The sequence below is a fragment of the Vulpes lagopus genome, chromosome 19 (assembly GCF_018345385.1).
Source record: "Vulpes lagopus strain Blue_001 chromosome 19, ASM1834538v1, whole genome shotgun sequence".
In the NCBI taxonomy this organism is placed as follows: domain Eukaryota; kingdom Metazoa; phylum Chordata; class Mammalia; order Carnivora; family Canidae; genus Vulpes; species Vulpes lagopus.
The window spans coordinates 27,684,973-27,702,286 of NC_054842.1; the positions used below are offsets into that span (position 1 = coordinate 27,684,973).

The 17,314-nt window shown below is 45.8% G+C and overlaps 1 protein-coding gene across 2 annotated transcripts in view; it reads right to left on the reverse strand.

The window, feature by feature from the left end:
• Positions 1-2,284: 2,284 nt before the first annotated feature.
• BTD (biotinidase) overlaps positions 2,285-17,314 on the reverse strand; it is a 31,202-nt gene continuing 16,172 nt past the window's right edge. For both annotated transcript variants that reach the window (XM_041733923.1, XM_041733922.1), the window contains 3 exons: positions 9,636-9,900; positions 4,887-5,036; positions 2,285-3,742 (listed from right to left, as the gene is read on the reverse strand). In XM_041733923.1, the coding sequence (XP_041589857.1) occupies positions 2,570-3,742; positions 4,887-5,036; positions 9,636-9,900 (1,588 nt within the window). In that variant the 3' untranslated portion in view covers positions 2,285-2,569. The remainder of the gene's footprint in view (positions 3,743-4,886; positions 5,037-9,635; positions 9,901-17,314) is intronic.

A 17,314-nucleotide genomic window follows, 5' to 3' on the forward strand; every position in this document is an offset into this window, starting at 1 on the left:
GTACCAGGGCACCTGGCAGGTCACAGGCAGCCCTCTGACTGGCTGGGCTGGAGTCAGGTGCCTCCTCCTGGCCCGTTGTGCAATGGCCAAGGGATGGGGCCACAGGGTACTGAGCAGGGCCACCTGTGAGTGCAGGGTGGTCTGGGTGGGTGTCCCTCAGCAGGGCTACAGGCAGGCTCTCCCATAGGGGGGAGCAGTGGGTGCTGGGACGGTGAGCAGGGCGTGGTTTCGCCTTCTCTAGGAACAGGCCTTTTTACGTCTACTGTAAACACAGCTCATTGTGCCTCTCACTTCCTCTGTGAGGAAAACCACAAACAGGCACCAGCTGTACCTGCATGAGAAACCACACAGACCAACTGACTTCCCCCAAGTCTGATTTGACCAAAAATACATTTGATTTCCTGCCTTGACATTATGGTCAAGATTGCCATTCGCTTCCTGAATTTCAGGATTAGTTGACAAAAGCACATCACAACCATTAGTCATAGGTGTATGTTTTTCCTGAAAATTATTTATTTTACTCATTTTCCCCTGTCCTCCACTTTGTGCTGCCATCTGGCAGCTACTTCTTTTTATTATAAAAATAATTGTTTTACCATCATTATTTAGTTCCCCCCTCATTTCTACTTTATAAGCAGTTAATTCTAAATTGTCAATAGAAAGTAATTCAGGGAAAGCTTTAGGTGGACTGTTCAGAAGAAAGGACTGTGCATCCAGCAAGTGCTTCTTAAGTGTTTACTGGGAGGAGTAGGTCCACCAAGTCTGTGTTTAGGATTGCTCAGTCTCTCTCTTTCTCAGGCTGACTTAAAGCCACTTGGCATGAAGCAACAATATGCATTTTTAAAATGATTTCTATTTCCCTGGGGTTTGGGGCAGAGAGCTAAGTGGGTGGCAGCCAACCACATCCGGAGCCACAAGCTCACTCCTCCTGGCAGGTCCCGCACTGGGGAGGGCGGGCAAGCTCTCATCTGGTGGGAGAAGTCCTCTTCCCTGCTCCAGGGGGACTTCCCAGGGCTTCCTCAGGAATTCTGGGTTCTTCCTGCTTATTCCCTGAAGACGTGACTCATTCCAAACCTTTGCAAGTGAGCAATGAGTCAGCAGGGGTTTTGCTTATTTGGATCATTTGCACATGGATCACTCAAGATACATTCTATGAATGAGAAGATTGTGGTGTGACAGGGTTTAAATCAATTGTCCAGGGTCTATGCAGTGAAGAGTAAACAGTGAGGCCAAGGAGGTGAGCTGGGCTGTCTTGAGTCCAGGGTCTGTGCTCTTTATTAGTCTGCTTGAAAGCCAGAAAAGGAGTCTGGAAGGCCACACTTCCAGGGAATAGGGAAGGAGTCCTGTTGTTTTTTGTTTTTTTTTTTTTACTTTGTATAAGGTATAACTGCTTTAAACACCTAATTAAAAGAGGAAACTAGCCACGACATCGAAGAGGCGAATCACAGAAGCGTTAATTATTCATCTTCTTTAAAAATTATCCATTTTCCCACTTGAAAATCATCTGAAATGGTTACTAGGCAAATGACTTTGAAATGTTGGCTAGAGGGGTGCCTGGGTGGTTCAGCCGGTTAAGCGTCTGATGGGCTCTCCAAAAATACGTGTTGCGTGATTAAATGAATGAATGACTACAGTGGGCTCACCTCCATGGCAGTTTTTACAACTTTTCAAGAGGTGAGATGCCTCTCTCCAAGGGCAGGTCCTCTGGGGACTGCTCATGGAATCACACCCACATTCCATCTTGCTCATTTAGGCAACTGGAAGGCTCTTGCCCAAAGTTAGCATGATTTATTAAGGTCCCTGGAATCCCTGGATGAGACACATGGTGCAGAAAGAATCCTCTTACTCATACTTTCCCACTGCTGCCCCTCTCTTCACTTATTTCCAGCCGCCTCCTCTCTCCCCTCCTTCCCCCTCCTTCCCTCGTCCTCCCTCCCCTTCTGGGGCACTGCACTCCTTCTTTCCAGTTATTATGAGTCCTGCCTGACACATTCCATTCACTGACAGAAAGGCAGATGGAAGGAAAACTTCCCTTCTATTTTTAAAAGCTGCTTCAAGATCCACATTTCGGCTGTTGCCGATAGCTCTGGCATTACCACTTCATCTGGACAGAATTCTATTCATCCAGAATGGAAAAGGGCCCACGCAGCCATTTCTAATACAGCTTTTGCTTTGAGAGTTTGTTTCTTAGCTCAGACAGTGTTTGAGAATTAAGATACTTGCATGTCCTGGGTGTCACGACCAACAAGAACGAGGAAAACACGCATAAAAACCCACCGCTTTGTGGATGTATAAAATATAAACTGACATTTATTTTTGTTTTTGCCCTTAACATCAGTTGCGGAATGAGAGATTTTCTAGAGGAAGATGTGGCTTGGAAATGGTAAATGTGAGCAGAGACTATCAGAAAAGACTCAATGGTTCACATCAAAGAGGAAGAGGCCAGGGGGGAATCGACCTCTCCTACTTTGTCCCACAGCTCCCATGATGGGCTCTGGGGCGGAGAGACAGTCCCAGTGCTTGTGAGCTTCAGGCTGGGCAAGTGCCGGGCTGCACACCCCACACTGCCCTAGTCCCTCTCATACAGCCGCCCATACAGAGCTGCTGTCACCAGGCCAGAGGACAGCCCACTCTTCCTCAGGAAAGAGTAGTCATTCTCCCAGCCAAACTGATCAGGGGTTTCCAGGGTCATCCCTGAGGTAAGAAGCAGAGGAAAGATATAGGAAGTACTGAAGTTCCCCCACAGGTGAAACTCAAATCTCCCTGTGGCCTCTGTGATCTCCTGCCCACAGGTGTCAAAGCCAAGACCCCCACACTTGACCAGGGCGCAAGCTTGAACGTAGTAAGTGCCGTGCACAGTGTGAAGACCATCAAAGACCCCCAGGGCATACAGCTCTTTGGACACAGTGGGCCTCTGGTAAAGTAAATAACAGCAAAGGCCATTTGCACAGACACGGAGGTAGCCTTCCTTTCCCCACACAGGGACCAGGGTGAAATTGTCATACATCATCTCAGAGTGAAATATCGGAGGAGTGTTCACATTCCATTTGGTAGCTCCATCACAGTGGACTTCCTGAGCATCCTTTTCACAATATGGATCACCTGCCAAGATTTCTAAAAACTTACTATGGGATGGGTCCGTTTTACCTGTGGCATTCTCTGTACCAGTGAGACCCAGTGGATTTTTAGCTACTTGAGCAATTATAAGATGACCTCTGGAGGTTTCCATGTCATGGTGCCAAAAGGACTTCAGGGGGCTGTGTATACCACTTCCTGTCATCCCTAGAGATGGGTGGTGGATGTTAGCAGCTAGAAAGTTGATGCCAAACGCAATGGCAAAAGCCCTCTGAATCTGAATGGCTGCCAAGAGTGGAAGCTGGTTCATCCAGGCAGTTGGATACACAACGTGCTTCACCTCAGAGTCTCTGAGGAGCCTAATGGCAGGGTCAAAGAACAATATATCAAAGCAAGTGAAGATGCCAAATTTGCCGGCGAAGGGGGTATCAAAGATGACGTGATCCACTTTGAGAGGGGCATCAAAAGCTGCCTCAAAGTAGAGGTTGTGTTTGCGGTAGCGATCAACAAGGGTTCCATTATTGCTGAACACGACATTGGTGTTAAACTGGTATCTTCCATCATTTGGGCACCCTGGATCATTGCTCTGACAAGGCTGTTTTGTCCCAAGATTGGCCACCAGGAACATATCTCCTTTGACAGCCATACAGCTCAGGCGCTGGAGGACCTAAAGAAAACAAGGTATAAATAAATGAATTTTTAAAATCCTGCCTTTTGTCTTATGATTTTATTTTTTTAAATATTTTATTTATTTATTCATAAGAGACAGAGAGGCAGAGACATAGGCAGAGGGAGAAGCAGGCTCCCGGTAGGGAGCCCGACGTGGGACTCCATCTGGAGACTCCAGGATCACGCTTTGGGCCAAAGACAGATGCGTAATTGCTGAGCCACCCAGGCATCCCTGTCTTATGATTTTAAGCTAGAAAAGTATTATATCTATAATATGTAAACTGCTATCATAAGTCAGTAAAAAAAACACTACTGAAAAGGTGCACAGGATATGAAGAGGTGACTCACAGGAGAACAAATAGGGACATCTGAGAAGACAGCAAGATTAGTAATGATGAAATGCAAATTAAGATAATGATATATCATTTTGCACGCACCTTCATAAGATTGGCAAAAATTCAAAAGACTCTTCTAACATTGCACTGACCAAATGAAACAAAGATCTTTTAAGGGCAGCTCGGGTGGCTCAGCGGTTAAGCACCTCCTTCAGCCCAGGGTGTGATCCTGGAGACCCGGGATTGAGTCCCACGTCAGGCTCCCTGCATGGAGCCTGCTTCTCCCTCTGCCTGTGTCTCTGCCTCTTTCTCTCTCTGTCTCTCTGTCTCTCATGAATGAATAAATAAAAAATCTTAAAAAAAAAAGGATGTCAATAACTATGAAATGTATAGAAAAGAATATAGTTGGATGCACATTAAACTTGATGGCAGTTTCTCTAGGAAGAGAAGCAGGGTGATGGGTGGGCTATATGGGAAGATGACTTTTTTTTTTACTTCTTTATTTTTATTTTTTTGACTTTTTTTTTTTTTACTTCTGATTCATTTATTTTCTAAGCATATATTCATGTATTTCTTGTGTAATTAATAAATAGAACAATCCAGAGATGAGTAAATGTCCCATAATACCAGATATTCTTTAACTGAGTGACTATGTAGCACAGGGAGGCTGGGGAGTGTGGGCTTCCTTTTTTAGGATCCTAGGGTCTCCTTTTGGGCTCCTTTAACATGTCTTGGCTTTTGGCTAGTGGCTCAGTTCATGTCTGCATGCCCTCAGCCCTGAGGAGCAAGGCTGGGACCCTCACATACCTCTGTGTCACTGAATCGGTGGGGCTCCAGGCATGGGTTCCACCTGACCAATCGGGGAGAAGGCATGAAGTCCAAAAATGGGTAAACAGATGTTCTTGTAAAGTTGAATCCATGAATGCCGTCTTCTGGAAACACGATAATCTGTACACCCTGTAAGTCAAACACATCAAAGTATAGGATGTGATCAGATAACAGGAAGCACCCCTTCATTTGTTCACTCTTTCGTTCACACATCTGACAGCCATCAAGCAGTTGTTCTGTGCCAGGAACCAGAGGTATAAAGATGGCGGCCGGGCTCTCAACAGGGATCTTAGTCTTGGGGAAGGCATCTCACTTGGCCTAGTTGTTGCTTTAGAAACAACCCTTAACCATACCTCATACCTGAGGTCATGTCAGGGAAGGAGGGATTGAGTGAGGTTGAAGCAGAAAGCAGTCAGGAGAGATTTGGAGTTCCTGATGTGCAGTGGAGTATGGGACACAGAACGAAGGCCTTGAATCCTGGGCTTGTTAACAGATGGGGTGGCTCCAGTCTGGTAGTTTCCACTTATCATGCATCTAAACCACATGGGGAACTTCTGAAAAAAACACTGTTTAGGGACGATGCTGGGCCCCACTCCTAAAAAGTCTGCTTCATTTGACTGGGTCTGACCACAGTGCTTGTTGTAAGGTCCCCAGGTGATTCTTTTTTTTTTTTTTTTTTTAAAGATTTTGTTTCTTTTGAGAGAGAGTGGGGGGGGGGGGGGGTAGAGACTGAGAGAGAGAAAGAATTCCATGCAGACTCCATGCTAAGGGTGTGAGCCCGACAGACATAGAGCTCGATCTTATGACCCTGGGATCGTGACCTGAACCGAAATCAAAGGTCAGACGCTTAACCAACTAAGTCACCCAGGCGCCCCACCCCAGTGGTTCTAACATGCAGCCAAGTTGCCAGTTACCCACTGGGCTGGTGGGTAAAAAGTCAAGTGTGTTGATTTTAGCATAGAAATAAGGACTTGCTCTAACTTGCAGTTCCCTGGCTAGGAATTAGGAGGCTCCCTTCAGAATTCTAACCACCCTGTGAGGTTTGCCCTAAACCTGTAGACACCCTAGGCTCTCTGTGCTGGCCCGGGGCTCCGGTGACATCTGCAGTTATGTAATGAAATCCAAACAAATGGGGTGCCCTCAGCACTCAGCATCAGGGCCTCATTCTCCTGCTACTTTCCACTTACATAGCTTAAAATGTCAAAGTAAAAGGTGGAGGAGGAAGGCAGAGAAGGTATGAATAATCTAAAATAAGTGGCAATTTGAGTCACTTATTTCTGGAATGCACTGCAAACTTTATAATATTTTTTCTGGTTAAAAAAGCTTCACAAGTTTAACTAGAAAACTCAGAAAACAAAATATTAGTTAATATTAGTTTCATTTTTTTCTCTGTATAAACGAGATAACAATATTAATTATAATTTATTATTATTTTAATACAAGACCTGTTTTTCATCTTGACTTTTCTTACTACCTAGAGCCTCAAGACTATACAGATACCTTCAAAAATGTTATTTGCATTGGCCGCATTCTATTTAGGAGGCCGCCATGACCATCTGCATTCAGGGTGCTCAAAACACTTACTGAATGAAATGTTGCTCACGAGTCTTTGCAATTTCTGATTGTTTCTTTAGAACAAAGTTGTGTAAGTGAAAATACTGGCTTAAGGATATGAAGCATTTTCAGTTCTTTACACTGCCAGCCTTCCAGAAGGATGATGCCAATGTCTACTCCTTCCAGTAGAGTGTGAGACTGGTCATCTTATAGCACCTCATAAAGCAAAGTTACTGCAAACTGGGCAAAAAAGATGAAGAATGTCTGCCTTTCAAACTTACCTAGGATATTGCTTGACAGGCTCACTAAAGGATTATTTGTCTAGTGAATGTATCACCATTTGGCTTTGTTATTTAATAAATCACCCCAAAGATTATAATCGTATTGCCCTATAGTATGTTAGCCAGTTTTGTATTGATTTGCAAATTCATTTCAACATTCATGGGACTGATTGATCCATGCTTCTGTTCCTCGGATGCTCTTTTGAACCAGCTTTACCATCTTACTATTTCTTTATTAATCAGTGAGTTAAATAACAGCAACGGCACATGTTCATCCTATATTAGTATTACAGTCATGTTTTTAACTTCTCGAAAATAATACCTGGACAAATGTTTTCCTTAATTAAAAACAAAACTTTGAGAACGCTGAATGTTTCTCTTGGACAATAGCACTTAAATCATGTATACATATTAGATTAATATTAAGGTTAAATTGCATTTCCTGAATACATATTTTCCAGGAATAAAGAGGAACCAAGCTTGAGCCAGGCAGAACTTTGGGTCTAATATGATTACCACTCCATCTAGAAAGCAATTAGCATTCCTGATAAATGAGCAATTTTCTGAGAGACCTCAAAGAGATCAAGAATTCCTTGGGGACTAAGGCTACCAACCCAGCTGATGGACCAGCCTAGTATCTTTAAGTTGGACTCCTTTACTTCCCTAGAAATATCTCTACCAAGAGAGAAATATTTCAGTTGGCTTATTCAGGAACCCCTGCCTTCCAGCAAGTTTGATATAAAAGTTTGACACATGCTCGGCATCAGTTTGTCTTAGAAGTTGCTTTAACCCATATAATCACACAAGGGTGCCGAGGTATCGGCAAGCACTAAAAATGATCAGCCCCACAGCTTCATCCTTGCTTTTGGACCACACAGAGAAGGAAAGATGCTTGGGGCCAGCATGGTTCGATGAGAACATGTTACAGGTTTCCTTCGGGGGCTGGTTACTGAAAGGCAGGGGACTACTACAGTCGCAGTCTCTGGTGCAGCATGGCATTTGCAAACATCTTAGAATGGTCTTATGGACAGGACAGAGAAGCAAGGGGTGGCTGTAAGAAGGCACCCCTGCACAGAATGCTCTGGAGTGGATCTGTGTCATCAGGAGGCTGAAGGCCCAGCCTGGGATTTTTTTACACTGACTTCAGCGTAGACATAAATGAGGTGTGTATCAAATGTGTGAATGACGTGAAGGTAACTGATATGCAGGATGTCGGTAAAGATCCCCAAATAGCCCAAAAGGCAGGGATGATGAAATTCTACAGCATAAATGTGAAGTTGTGCGCTCAGGTTATTAAAGAAATGAACTTTGAATGTACAGGATGGCAATTAGCAGCATGTGTGTCTGTGTGTGAAAAAGGCTCAGGAGTGTTAGTTGACAGCAAATGCCCTATGAGTCCACAGTGAGATGTGGCTACCAACTGCTTTCTGGGGACAACGTCTCAAACAAGAATGGTGCTAGATCTCCTGCACCTGCCCTCATCAGACAGAACACGGAGAACTTCCTACAGCTCTGGGCACACAGATAATCTGGAAAGTCTGTGGTAGCAGGGATATATGGCCTGGGGGCGGGGGGAGGACATGATGGCTGTCCTCAAATCTGTGGGAAACGGCACGCCGTGGTAAGGCACTCAGTCTGTTTAACTCCGAGGACAGAACAATGGGTGGCAGTTGCAGGGAGGCTGACTGTTCATTGAAAGGCAGACCTTACCAGAAGTTCCCACTCTCATGAAACAGTGAGTTCTGGGCCACAGAAGGTGTTCAGGGAAAAACTGGATGTGGGGCTTGGAACAAGAGAGGAGTGTCACCCATCAGAAGAAGCTGGACCAGGTCTTTAGGTTCCCTTCCAATATTAGTCATATATGTATGTGTGTATTTTTAAAAGTAACCTATAATTTTATATATACACACACAAAATATAATGGGTTAGAATTTTTAAATGTAGCAAAGAGAGTGGCTGCCCAGGCAATCTTGACTGCCCTGAACCGAGACCGGGACTGCTTAGGCAGGACCTGCCGGCGTAGCCCGTTCTGACCTCTAAACTCACAGACCAGGGAAGTTTTGCTCACATGGGCTTATCCCGTGTAAGGTAGGGCAGAGCTTCCTCACGCAGCAGGGCTTACCCCCACCACCACCAGGTGAGAGTCCAAACTTCCCTTTGGTGATGGATTTTCCAACAGGGCACTTTCTTGCAGTCACATATGGCACCAACATTTCCCCCTGTGCCCCACCCTTCCTGGCAGGAATGGCACATGAGGGCCAAGCAGGAAGCCTTCACAAAGGCTGGCAACGTCCTCCCTTTGTCTATCTCCATTATGTCTGCACTGAGTTCCCAGGCTGTTCATGGTCTAGAACAGAGACCAGAAACAAGCCCCAAATAATCTAAAGGTAGCAAACAGCAGTCCTGCGGATGCTTACTATTTTGAATGCCTCAGAGAGCATGAGAGACCCTCATGCCTGGTAGTTCCCAGATTTTTCTGTGCATTGGAATCCACTGGGAGCCTTCAAAAATCCCAGTGCCCTGCCTACACCCCAGCTGACTCTGCGGGTATGAGACCCAGGCACCCACTGGGCAAGCCTCACCGAGAACCAGGGGTTAGCTCTGGCCTTCACAGACATGAGGTGAAAAACAGCACCTGGGTATCTTGGTACAATGTCAATTGATTCACATCCGGGGTGGTAGCCAAATTATGCATTTCTCACAGGCTCCAGAGGGCTGTGCGGATGCCGGCCCGTTCATGGACCACCGAGTAGCGAGCCCCTGGCCAATGGACTACTTCTGCTCCATTTTACCAGCTGGACTAATTTTCCAGAGGGGCTGCAGGCAGCACCGACCGAGAGCCAAAGGGCAATCTGCCTTGTTCTGCTACACAAGCTGGGGGAGCATTTCTTGCCTTTTGGGCTGCGATCATCACTTGCTGTTCATAGATGTCGAGGTTCTGGTTCATTAGCTCCAAGGCCTGCTTGCGGCTCACGAGAGCAAGAGGGTTGGGAGTCAGAATCAACTGGTGCTCGTACACGGCAGCCACGTAGTGTTCAGCTTCCTGGGTTTCGGCCACGCACGGCTCTTCAGCGTGGACACCCAGGACAGCCACGTAACAGCCGCAGAGGAAAAGAGCAAACCGACTGCTGGCTCCAGACATAATGCAGACCATAAATCTGGAACGTAAGGAGGCAGGGGGAAAACAGCTGAATAAAGAATCCTGCCAAGAATGTAACTTTTGCAGCTGTGATTTATTAATCCCAGCAATTAAACCTACCCGCCCTGATACTGCAGCTCAAAGATTTGTTTCATGTTCCTAATAAAGGGGTATGTGTTTCTCTCCAAACACGTAGCAAGTTACATTTAAAATGGCTCGCTGTCTGGTTTTAGGACATTTCCAAAACAGACCTAGTGTTTGCCATGATTTTCTTACCCAGGGTTCAGCAGGACGCCGGTGCGTCGCTACTCGCCTTTCTGGCCACACACTTAAGTTTTAGGTAAGAATGATTACTAGAATTATTTTACATAATTAAATGACATATTCCCACATCCCACTACCTGCCCTTCATACACACAAACACGTCAACCACCAACACCGGCTCTGATTGTTGTGATCCTGATAATACAGCCCGGCTTTCCTAGCCATGAAAATCCCATGGATTAAAATTCTCCTGGCCTTTCTCTGGTCAGTAATGAACTTACAGGGTAAGTCCTTCTTAGCGTAACATTCTTTATTTGGTGCAGAGAAGCTGCTGACTTCTATTTAAATGCCAGTGTCTGCCCTCTGTTACGGACAAGTAAAGAGAAGTCTCCCACTCAAAACACTTTTTTTCTCCTTCCTTAATTTGACAATTATCAACGCACAGAATCACCTCAACCTCTCTATGATTCCAAAACTCCTGCCCCAAAGTATAATCGTTTGGAAATAAAATCCTCTTGCAGTGATAAGAATGCAATTTTCTAGGAGATAAACTAGAATTTTCTAGAAAATATACTAGACTTTTCTAGAAAGTAAACTCAGCTCTGCAGGTCCTAAGAGATTAGAAGTAAATAATGTCACTGACAGTGACACTCCTGCGTGCCCTTTCTCCCAGTAGGAGTTTTTATTTCTAACAGTTATGTGTTACTAAGCACGTTACAGCGAATAGTCCAATTCTGCCTTGAGAACCAGCCTGGCCTCCCAGCTGAAGGCCCTCTCCTGACACACAGATTTACCAGGGGGTGTGCCAAGGCCAGGCACTCGCTCTCTGGGGAGGTGCTGGGGCTGACCCGGTGCTCAGGAATCCGGATTAAACATCAAGATAACAGATAAATCAAGAATCCTATTTTAGCTGCTTTTTAAAAAGATAACGACATCCTGTCCACGTCTGACTCATAACTCCCGTGTTTGCATTTTGAAACAAAACTCTCCAGGCCCCAAAGTTCCTTTTATTTTCCTCTTAAAAGTTCCAGAAACAAAAGCCACAAGTATTTTCAACAACGGAACAAGGCCTTGGGATGCTCAGTCAGGATCCTTGCAAAAGCAAACACTTCTCGGGCTGAGCAAGGCTCATCCCGCCTGCCCATCTCACACTGTTACTTCTCGGCCCATCCAAATACCACCCCCCAGGACTTGTTGCCATTCATCTGGGACACTGAACAATCTTTGAAGATTAGAACAAGGAGCCTTTGAGTAAGCAGTCATGAGTTTTTGAGTAGAAACAAAAGTATAATTGATAAGCTCTCTTATCTGAATTGTGCCTCTGAAGACCAGCAAGGAATAATTTTAACAGTCTCAAAATCTATTTTCCATTTTCTCTCTCTGATTCCATAATGATGATAATGGGGAGGGGCAGGGGAAGGGAGGACTTTCATATTCTTTTTTTTTAAAAGATGTATTTGACAGAGAAAGAGAGCATAAGCATGGGGAGCGGGGAGAGGGAGAAGCAGGCTTTCTGCTGAGCAGGGAGCCCAATGTGGGACTCACTCCCAGGACCCTGGGATCATGACCCCTGCTAGAAGGCAGATGCTTAACTGACTGAGCCACCCAGGCGCCCCAGGGCGGGGGTGGGGGGTGTGAATTTCATCTCCGAAGACACATCCCCAGTATATCTCAAGTATTAGACAATGGTCTCGCTAAGAGGTGGGGAAACTGAGGCTGGGGGGAGGGGTGCAGTGGGGAGAGTTGTGCCAACCATTCTCCAGTGGAGCCACGTCAGGAGTTTCTGGGGCCCAGAGTGGTGGTCACAGCATCCCCTTTTCTCAACTAAGAGCTGTGTGTCACCAATTTACTTGGAGACAGAGAACATTTGTTTAAGTCTCAGGACCTGCCAAATAGTAAAACCAGGAAACTGTGGAACTAGCAAGATATCACATTTCTTTCTGTTTTGAGAAAATAAAATTTAGACTATTTACAAAAGATGCCTGGTAGGAGAGCTGTAAATGGCAATCATTTGTGTGTGAACAAAGGTGGGTCGATAATAAGAGGGTAGGCAGATTTCCACCAGGTATTCATGCTTGAAAGAAGCCAGCTTAATGAGGTAGGAGAGAATGAGTAATTATAATAAAAATAGCTACGACAGTTCGCCCTTCCTGAAGAGTGGGGAAATAGCAGCCAGTTGAACCAAATTTGCAAACGCTGGCTTTCCCTTTTTATTTGGCACTATAAAAGGTCTCAGGGAAAACCAAACAAGGCCCAAAGCAGGGACTTTGACAGGCATACCAGGTCGGAGAGACAGACTGTTTTAATGCAGCAGGACATCATCCAGACCGGGTTTCCCGTGGTTATGAATTGCTGGCGCACGACAGAAAGCACAGGTGGGCTGGGTGGGGTGTGAGGGCTTCCTGGGAAGAAGGTTCTGGAAGTCGTGGGGTTCTTGGAAACCCAGCAACAGGTCTAGATTTAGAGCTGGCCAGGACCTGGACCATAAACAAAATGGTGAGTAGAGGTGTATGCTTAGCCTGAGAAGGCAGCTACACACCCTCTTCCCCTGGAGGGCATTTGACAGGTGAGCTAAAACTGCAGGAAGGCCTGGCACGAAGGCCCCCATCTGGGTGACAATGTGCCTCCATATCCTGCTTCGCCCACTCTGCTCACCATAACCCCCTGAGGTGGGGGCACGGGCTCGTGAGGTGCCCTGAATCCCACTGCCAGGAAACAGCAGAGCTCACTTCAGATATCCATGGGACCCCCGACTGTGAGCCAGATGCAGGTACAGGTGTTAGGGGTGCAGCCATGAACAAGCCCGGCCCTTTCTCAGCTAACCCCCACCCCAAGATATATGGGGAGACTGACCACAATCAAATCAATACCTAGGATGTTGGATGGTGATAAGCGCAAAGGAGAGGTAAAGGCAGGGAAGGGGGCAGGGAGGGCCTGGCCTGGGGACAATTTCAAACAGTCAGGTCACGAAAGGCCTCAGTGAGGTGAGGTCTGCCAAAGGTGAGAGAGAAGGCTCTGTGGATGCCTGGGGGGGAGTGTTCCAGGCAGAGAGAACGGCTAGCAAGTGGGAACTTGCTGAGTGGCTTCAGGAAACAGCAAGGAGAGCAGTGGGCCGGGGCCCAGGGCAGAGGAAGGTGCAGCAAGAAATGAAGTCAGAGGGCAGCCCGAGGGGTGGGGGTGAGGGGTGGGAGGGTGGGCTCAGCGGTTTAGCGCCGCCTTCAGCCCAGGACGTGATCCTGGAGACCTGGGATGGAGACCCATGTCGGGCTCCGTGCATGGGGCCTGCTTCTCCCTCTGCCTCTGTGTGTTTGTGTGTGTGTGTGTGTGTGTGTGTGTGTCTTTCTCTCTCTCTCTCTGTTTCTCATGAATAAATAAAATATTTAAAAATAAAAATAGAAGAAAAAGAAAAAGAAATGAAGTCAGAGAGAGAAATAAAAGGCCCCGCTCCCTGGCCTCTCAAACCACCTGCAGTTGCCTGGGCCTCTTCCTTGCTCCTCCTGCTGGAACAGCCCAGGACATCTAGTTCCAGCCTAAGTCAACCATGACACTCCTCCGCACAGAATCTCCCAGTGACTCCCCTGCACGCAGAGGGAAAGCTGAAGCCCACAGTATGCCAAGAGCAATGATCCAGAAGACAGGAAATCAGAGAAGGAGTGGGGAGACATGGGCCGGAGTGACATCTCTAAGAAAGCATCCTGGTCTTTGAACTGCCCCAGAGAAGTCCCTGCTTCTCATTTCCTCATGAAAAATATTCCTCTGACACTAAGCCTGGTCAGGAAGGTTTCTTGTGGTCTGTGAGAAGAAATCCACGTCTAAATTGCATGGCAATCTATTTTGTGGAAATTTTGTAACACGTCAATCACTAGCTATTTTTACACACGTGAACATTTATTTCCACCCTGTGAAGTGATTCATCTTGATAATTAGCTGTATTTCCTTCCTCGCCATACTATTACAATAGTATCTTTTGCAATTAAATGAAAGGATTATTATTAAGGGACTCTTAATAAGATAATTTCAGAGGCAGGTATATACATTTAGAAATTTATATATAGAACTATTGATCATTTTAATAAAAGAGCTTGTCATTCTTTACTTGTCAGGGAGAAAACCAGTCCCATGGCTGGGGAAGGAGGCAGAAAGGAAACAGCATATCCTGTGGAACAAAGGCAGGAGGACCTGCTAAGTAATAAAGGAATCAGCACAGTCTGTGTCTCTGTATATATCTGACAAAATGCTTCCAAAACGTTTTCAAGTTCCAGATAGTTTTATTTTATTTTGTAAAAGATTTGGTTTATTTGAGAGAGAGAGAGAGAGAGAGAGAACATGAGCAGGGGCAAGAGGTGGACGGAGCAGGAGAAGCAGACTCCCCACTGAACAGGGAGCCCAACTCCGGACTCGATCCCAGGACCTTGGGATCATGACCTGAGCCCAAACATTTAACCGACTGAGCCACCCAGATGCCCAGTTCCAAATAGTTTTAGACTTATTCTCATTAAGGTCATGGTATCCTTGTCTAGATCCTTTTACAAAGTAAGGAGAAATAATGTCCAACCTCCACCTAATTTACCTAATCTGAAGTTAAAGAAATCCTGAAAGAGACCTTTTATTTCCTAGAAAGCCTCTTATTTTCGGTTCTCCCCACTGCTGATGCTAGTTGTGAGCTCTTCTGTGACTGGCCCCTGGAATAGGAAGCCTCATAATGGTTTTAGCTTGGACAGTTTCATGCAAACCTATCCACTGACGAGACTTTTGACGTCTCAGTCAAAAATGTCAAATGTAAACACTTGCGAGTGACAAGTGGTGGCGACGTCAAGATTCAAAGCTGGACTCAAAACAGTGAATACATTACTCAGCCCTCTGAGCTGAACTGCTAAGTTGTGATTTCTTTTACCTATTCCACCTATTATCTTAAAAAAAGAGAGTGACATACGGAAGTGTAACTGGAGGAGGGCCTATTTCTGTTTTGTTGACTAGTTTATCTTAGGACATCAAACGAGCAATCGAAGGATCATGACACTTGAACTTAACTGTAAGTCATCTCTCTTTTCCTCAAATGGAAAATCACCGTCATAAATTCAGTCCAATAAAACTTCTCCCTGAACTGCCCACGTGTTTAACGTGTGAAGGTGCTTTCTTTTTCACTTTCTTGGGTGGACAGAAAGAGCCCTGGCGGAGACCGGTTCTACAGGTTCGCCACTGCCACCGTGTGGACCAACTGAGGATCACTGGCCCCAGGAGGTTTGCTTTTCACTAACACAATAGCAAAGCGATCTTAGGCAGTAAGTGGACGCCGTTTTTCCTCCTTTCCCTCTCCTTCTCATTTATAACACTTCATCTACCTCTTTTACAGTGGAAAACAGAAAAAAAAAAAAGGATTTTCCAAGACGTGGGCCTCAGGAAAGCCATTTCTTATTTGCCATGCTTCCAGGACCTAGTGCATCTTCTATATTTGCAAGTTCTAAATTTGTTGTGATTTCTGATCTCACAGTGGTACACTCCATAGGATGTGACTGGATGTGCCAAGTGACACACCCACACTGTGACGGGCAGCACAATGAATGGGGGAAATCTAGCTGAGTTAAGGACTCTAGAGGGACAAAATTTTATATTGACACTGCCCTGAATTTTACATGTTACATGCTAACGTTATCTTTTTTTTTTTTAAGATTTTATTTATTTATTCATGAGAAACACACAGAGAGGGAGGCAGAGACACAGGCAGAGGGAGAAGCAGGCTCCCTGCAGGGAGCCTGACGTGGGACTCCATCCTGGGTCTCCAGGATCATGCCCTGGGCTGAAGGCAGCACTAAACCGCTGAGCCACCAGGGCTGCCCCATTCTAACATTTTTTTTAAAGATTTTATTTATTTATTAGAGACACACACACACAGAGAGAGAGAGAGAGAGAGAGAGAGGCAGAGACAGAAGCAGGCTCCATGCACCGGAAGCCCGACGTGGGATTCGATCCCGGGTCTCCAGGATCACGCCCTGGGCCAAAGGCAGGCACCAAGCCACTGCGCCACCCAGGGATCCCCCATGCTAACATTTTCAAATCATTTTAACATCCATCATTTCATTTCATCTTCCTGTCGCATAAAGCAGTGAAAGCAAATAGTAAAGTTCTATTCTCATGGTGCGGGAAAACCCCAGCACTAGTTAGTACTGAAAAAAGACTGGAAACTGGGGCAATTTATCAGTCAGACCAACAAAGACCGGTACCACTGAGTAGGCTTCAACTTAGCTGCAGCAGATCAAAGTAGCACTCCCAATGGCAATTCTGGGTGGTCAGACCACAGCAGGGGTTCTCAAATGTGAGCATGCCTTCAGAGTCACCTGGAGGGCTTGCTCACACAGATCCCCGTACCCCATTCCCAGAAGTTTTGATTCAGTAGGGGGTGGGACAGGGCCTGAGAATATGCATTTTCTAACAAGTTCATAGATGATGCTAACGCTCCTGGCATGGGGGTCACACTCAGAATACCACTGAGCTAGAAATTAAGTGCACACAGATCCTATATTCTTTTTTTTTTTTTTTTATGATAGTCACACAGAGAGAGAGAGAGAGGCAGAGACACAGGCAGAGGGAGAAGCAGGTTCCATGCACCGGGAGCCCGACGTGGGATTTGATCCCGGGTCTCCAGGATCGTGCCCTGGGCCAAAGGCAGGCGCTAAACCGCTGCACCACCCAGGGACCCCAGATCCTATATTCTGACTCCTATCTTCCCCTCATGTCAAGGAGACATGAGTTTCAACTATCACTTTTATTTCCCAGGTGCCTCCCTAATAGGGCTGATAGAATTTGGGCAGATTTCAAAGTGTTTCTACCACATTTAATGGGAATGAGCAGCAAAGTATTTAAATGCCGAAACGATGTTTGGGGGAAGTTTTTTCCATTGACTTGAGCATCCTCCAAGAATGATCATAGTATCTCTGAAATGAGCCTCAATGAATGTCAGCAAGGAATTGTTTTTCAAAGCCCTTGGGAAATCTCTCCTCCATTTCCTTGTTAGAAACCAGAGTCATTGAAAGAACCACCTTCTAGATAATGAAGACCTGAAGCCTGGACATCTAGAAGAAACATAACCAGTGCATGGAAAACATCTCCCAAAACCACAGGTCAAATTTTTCTAGGAAGATGTGCTCAGATTTGTGGGCAATGGAAAGGCT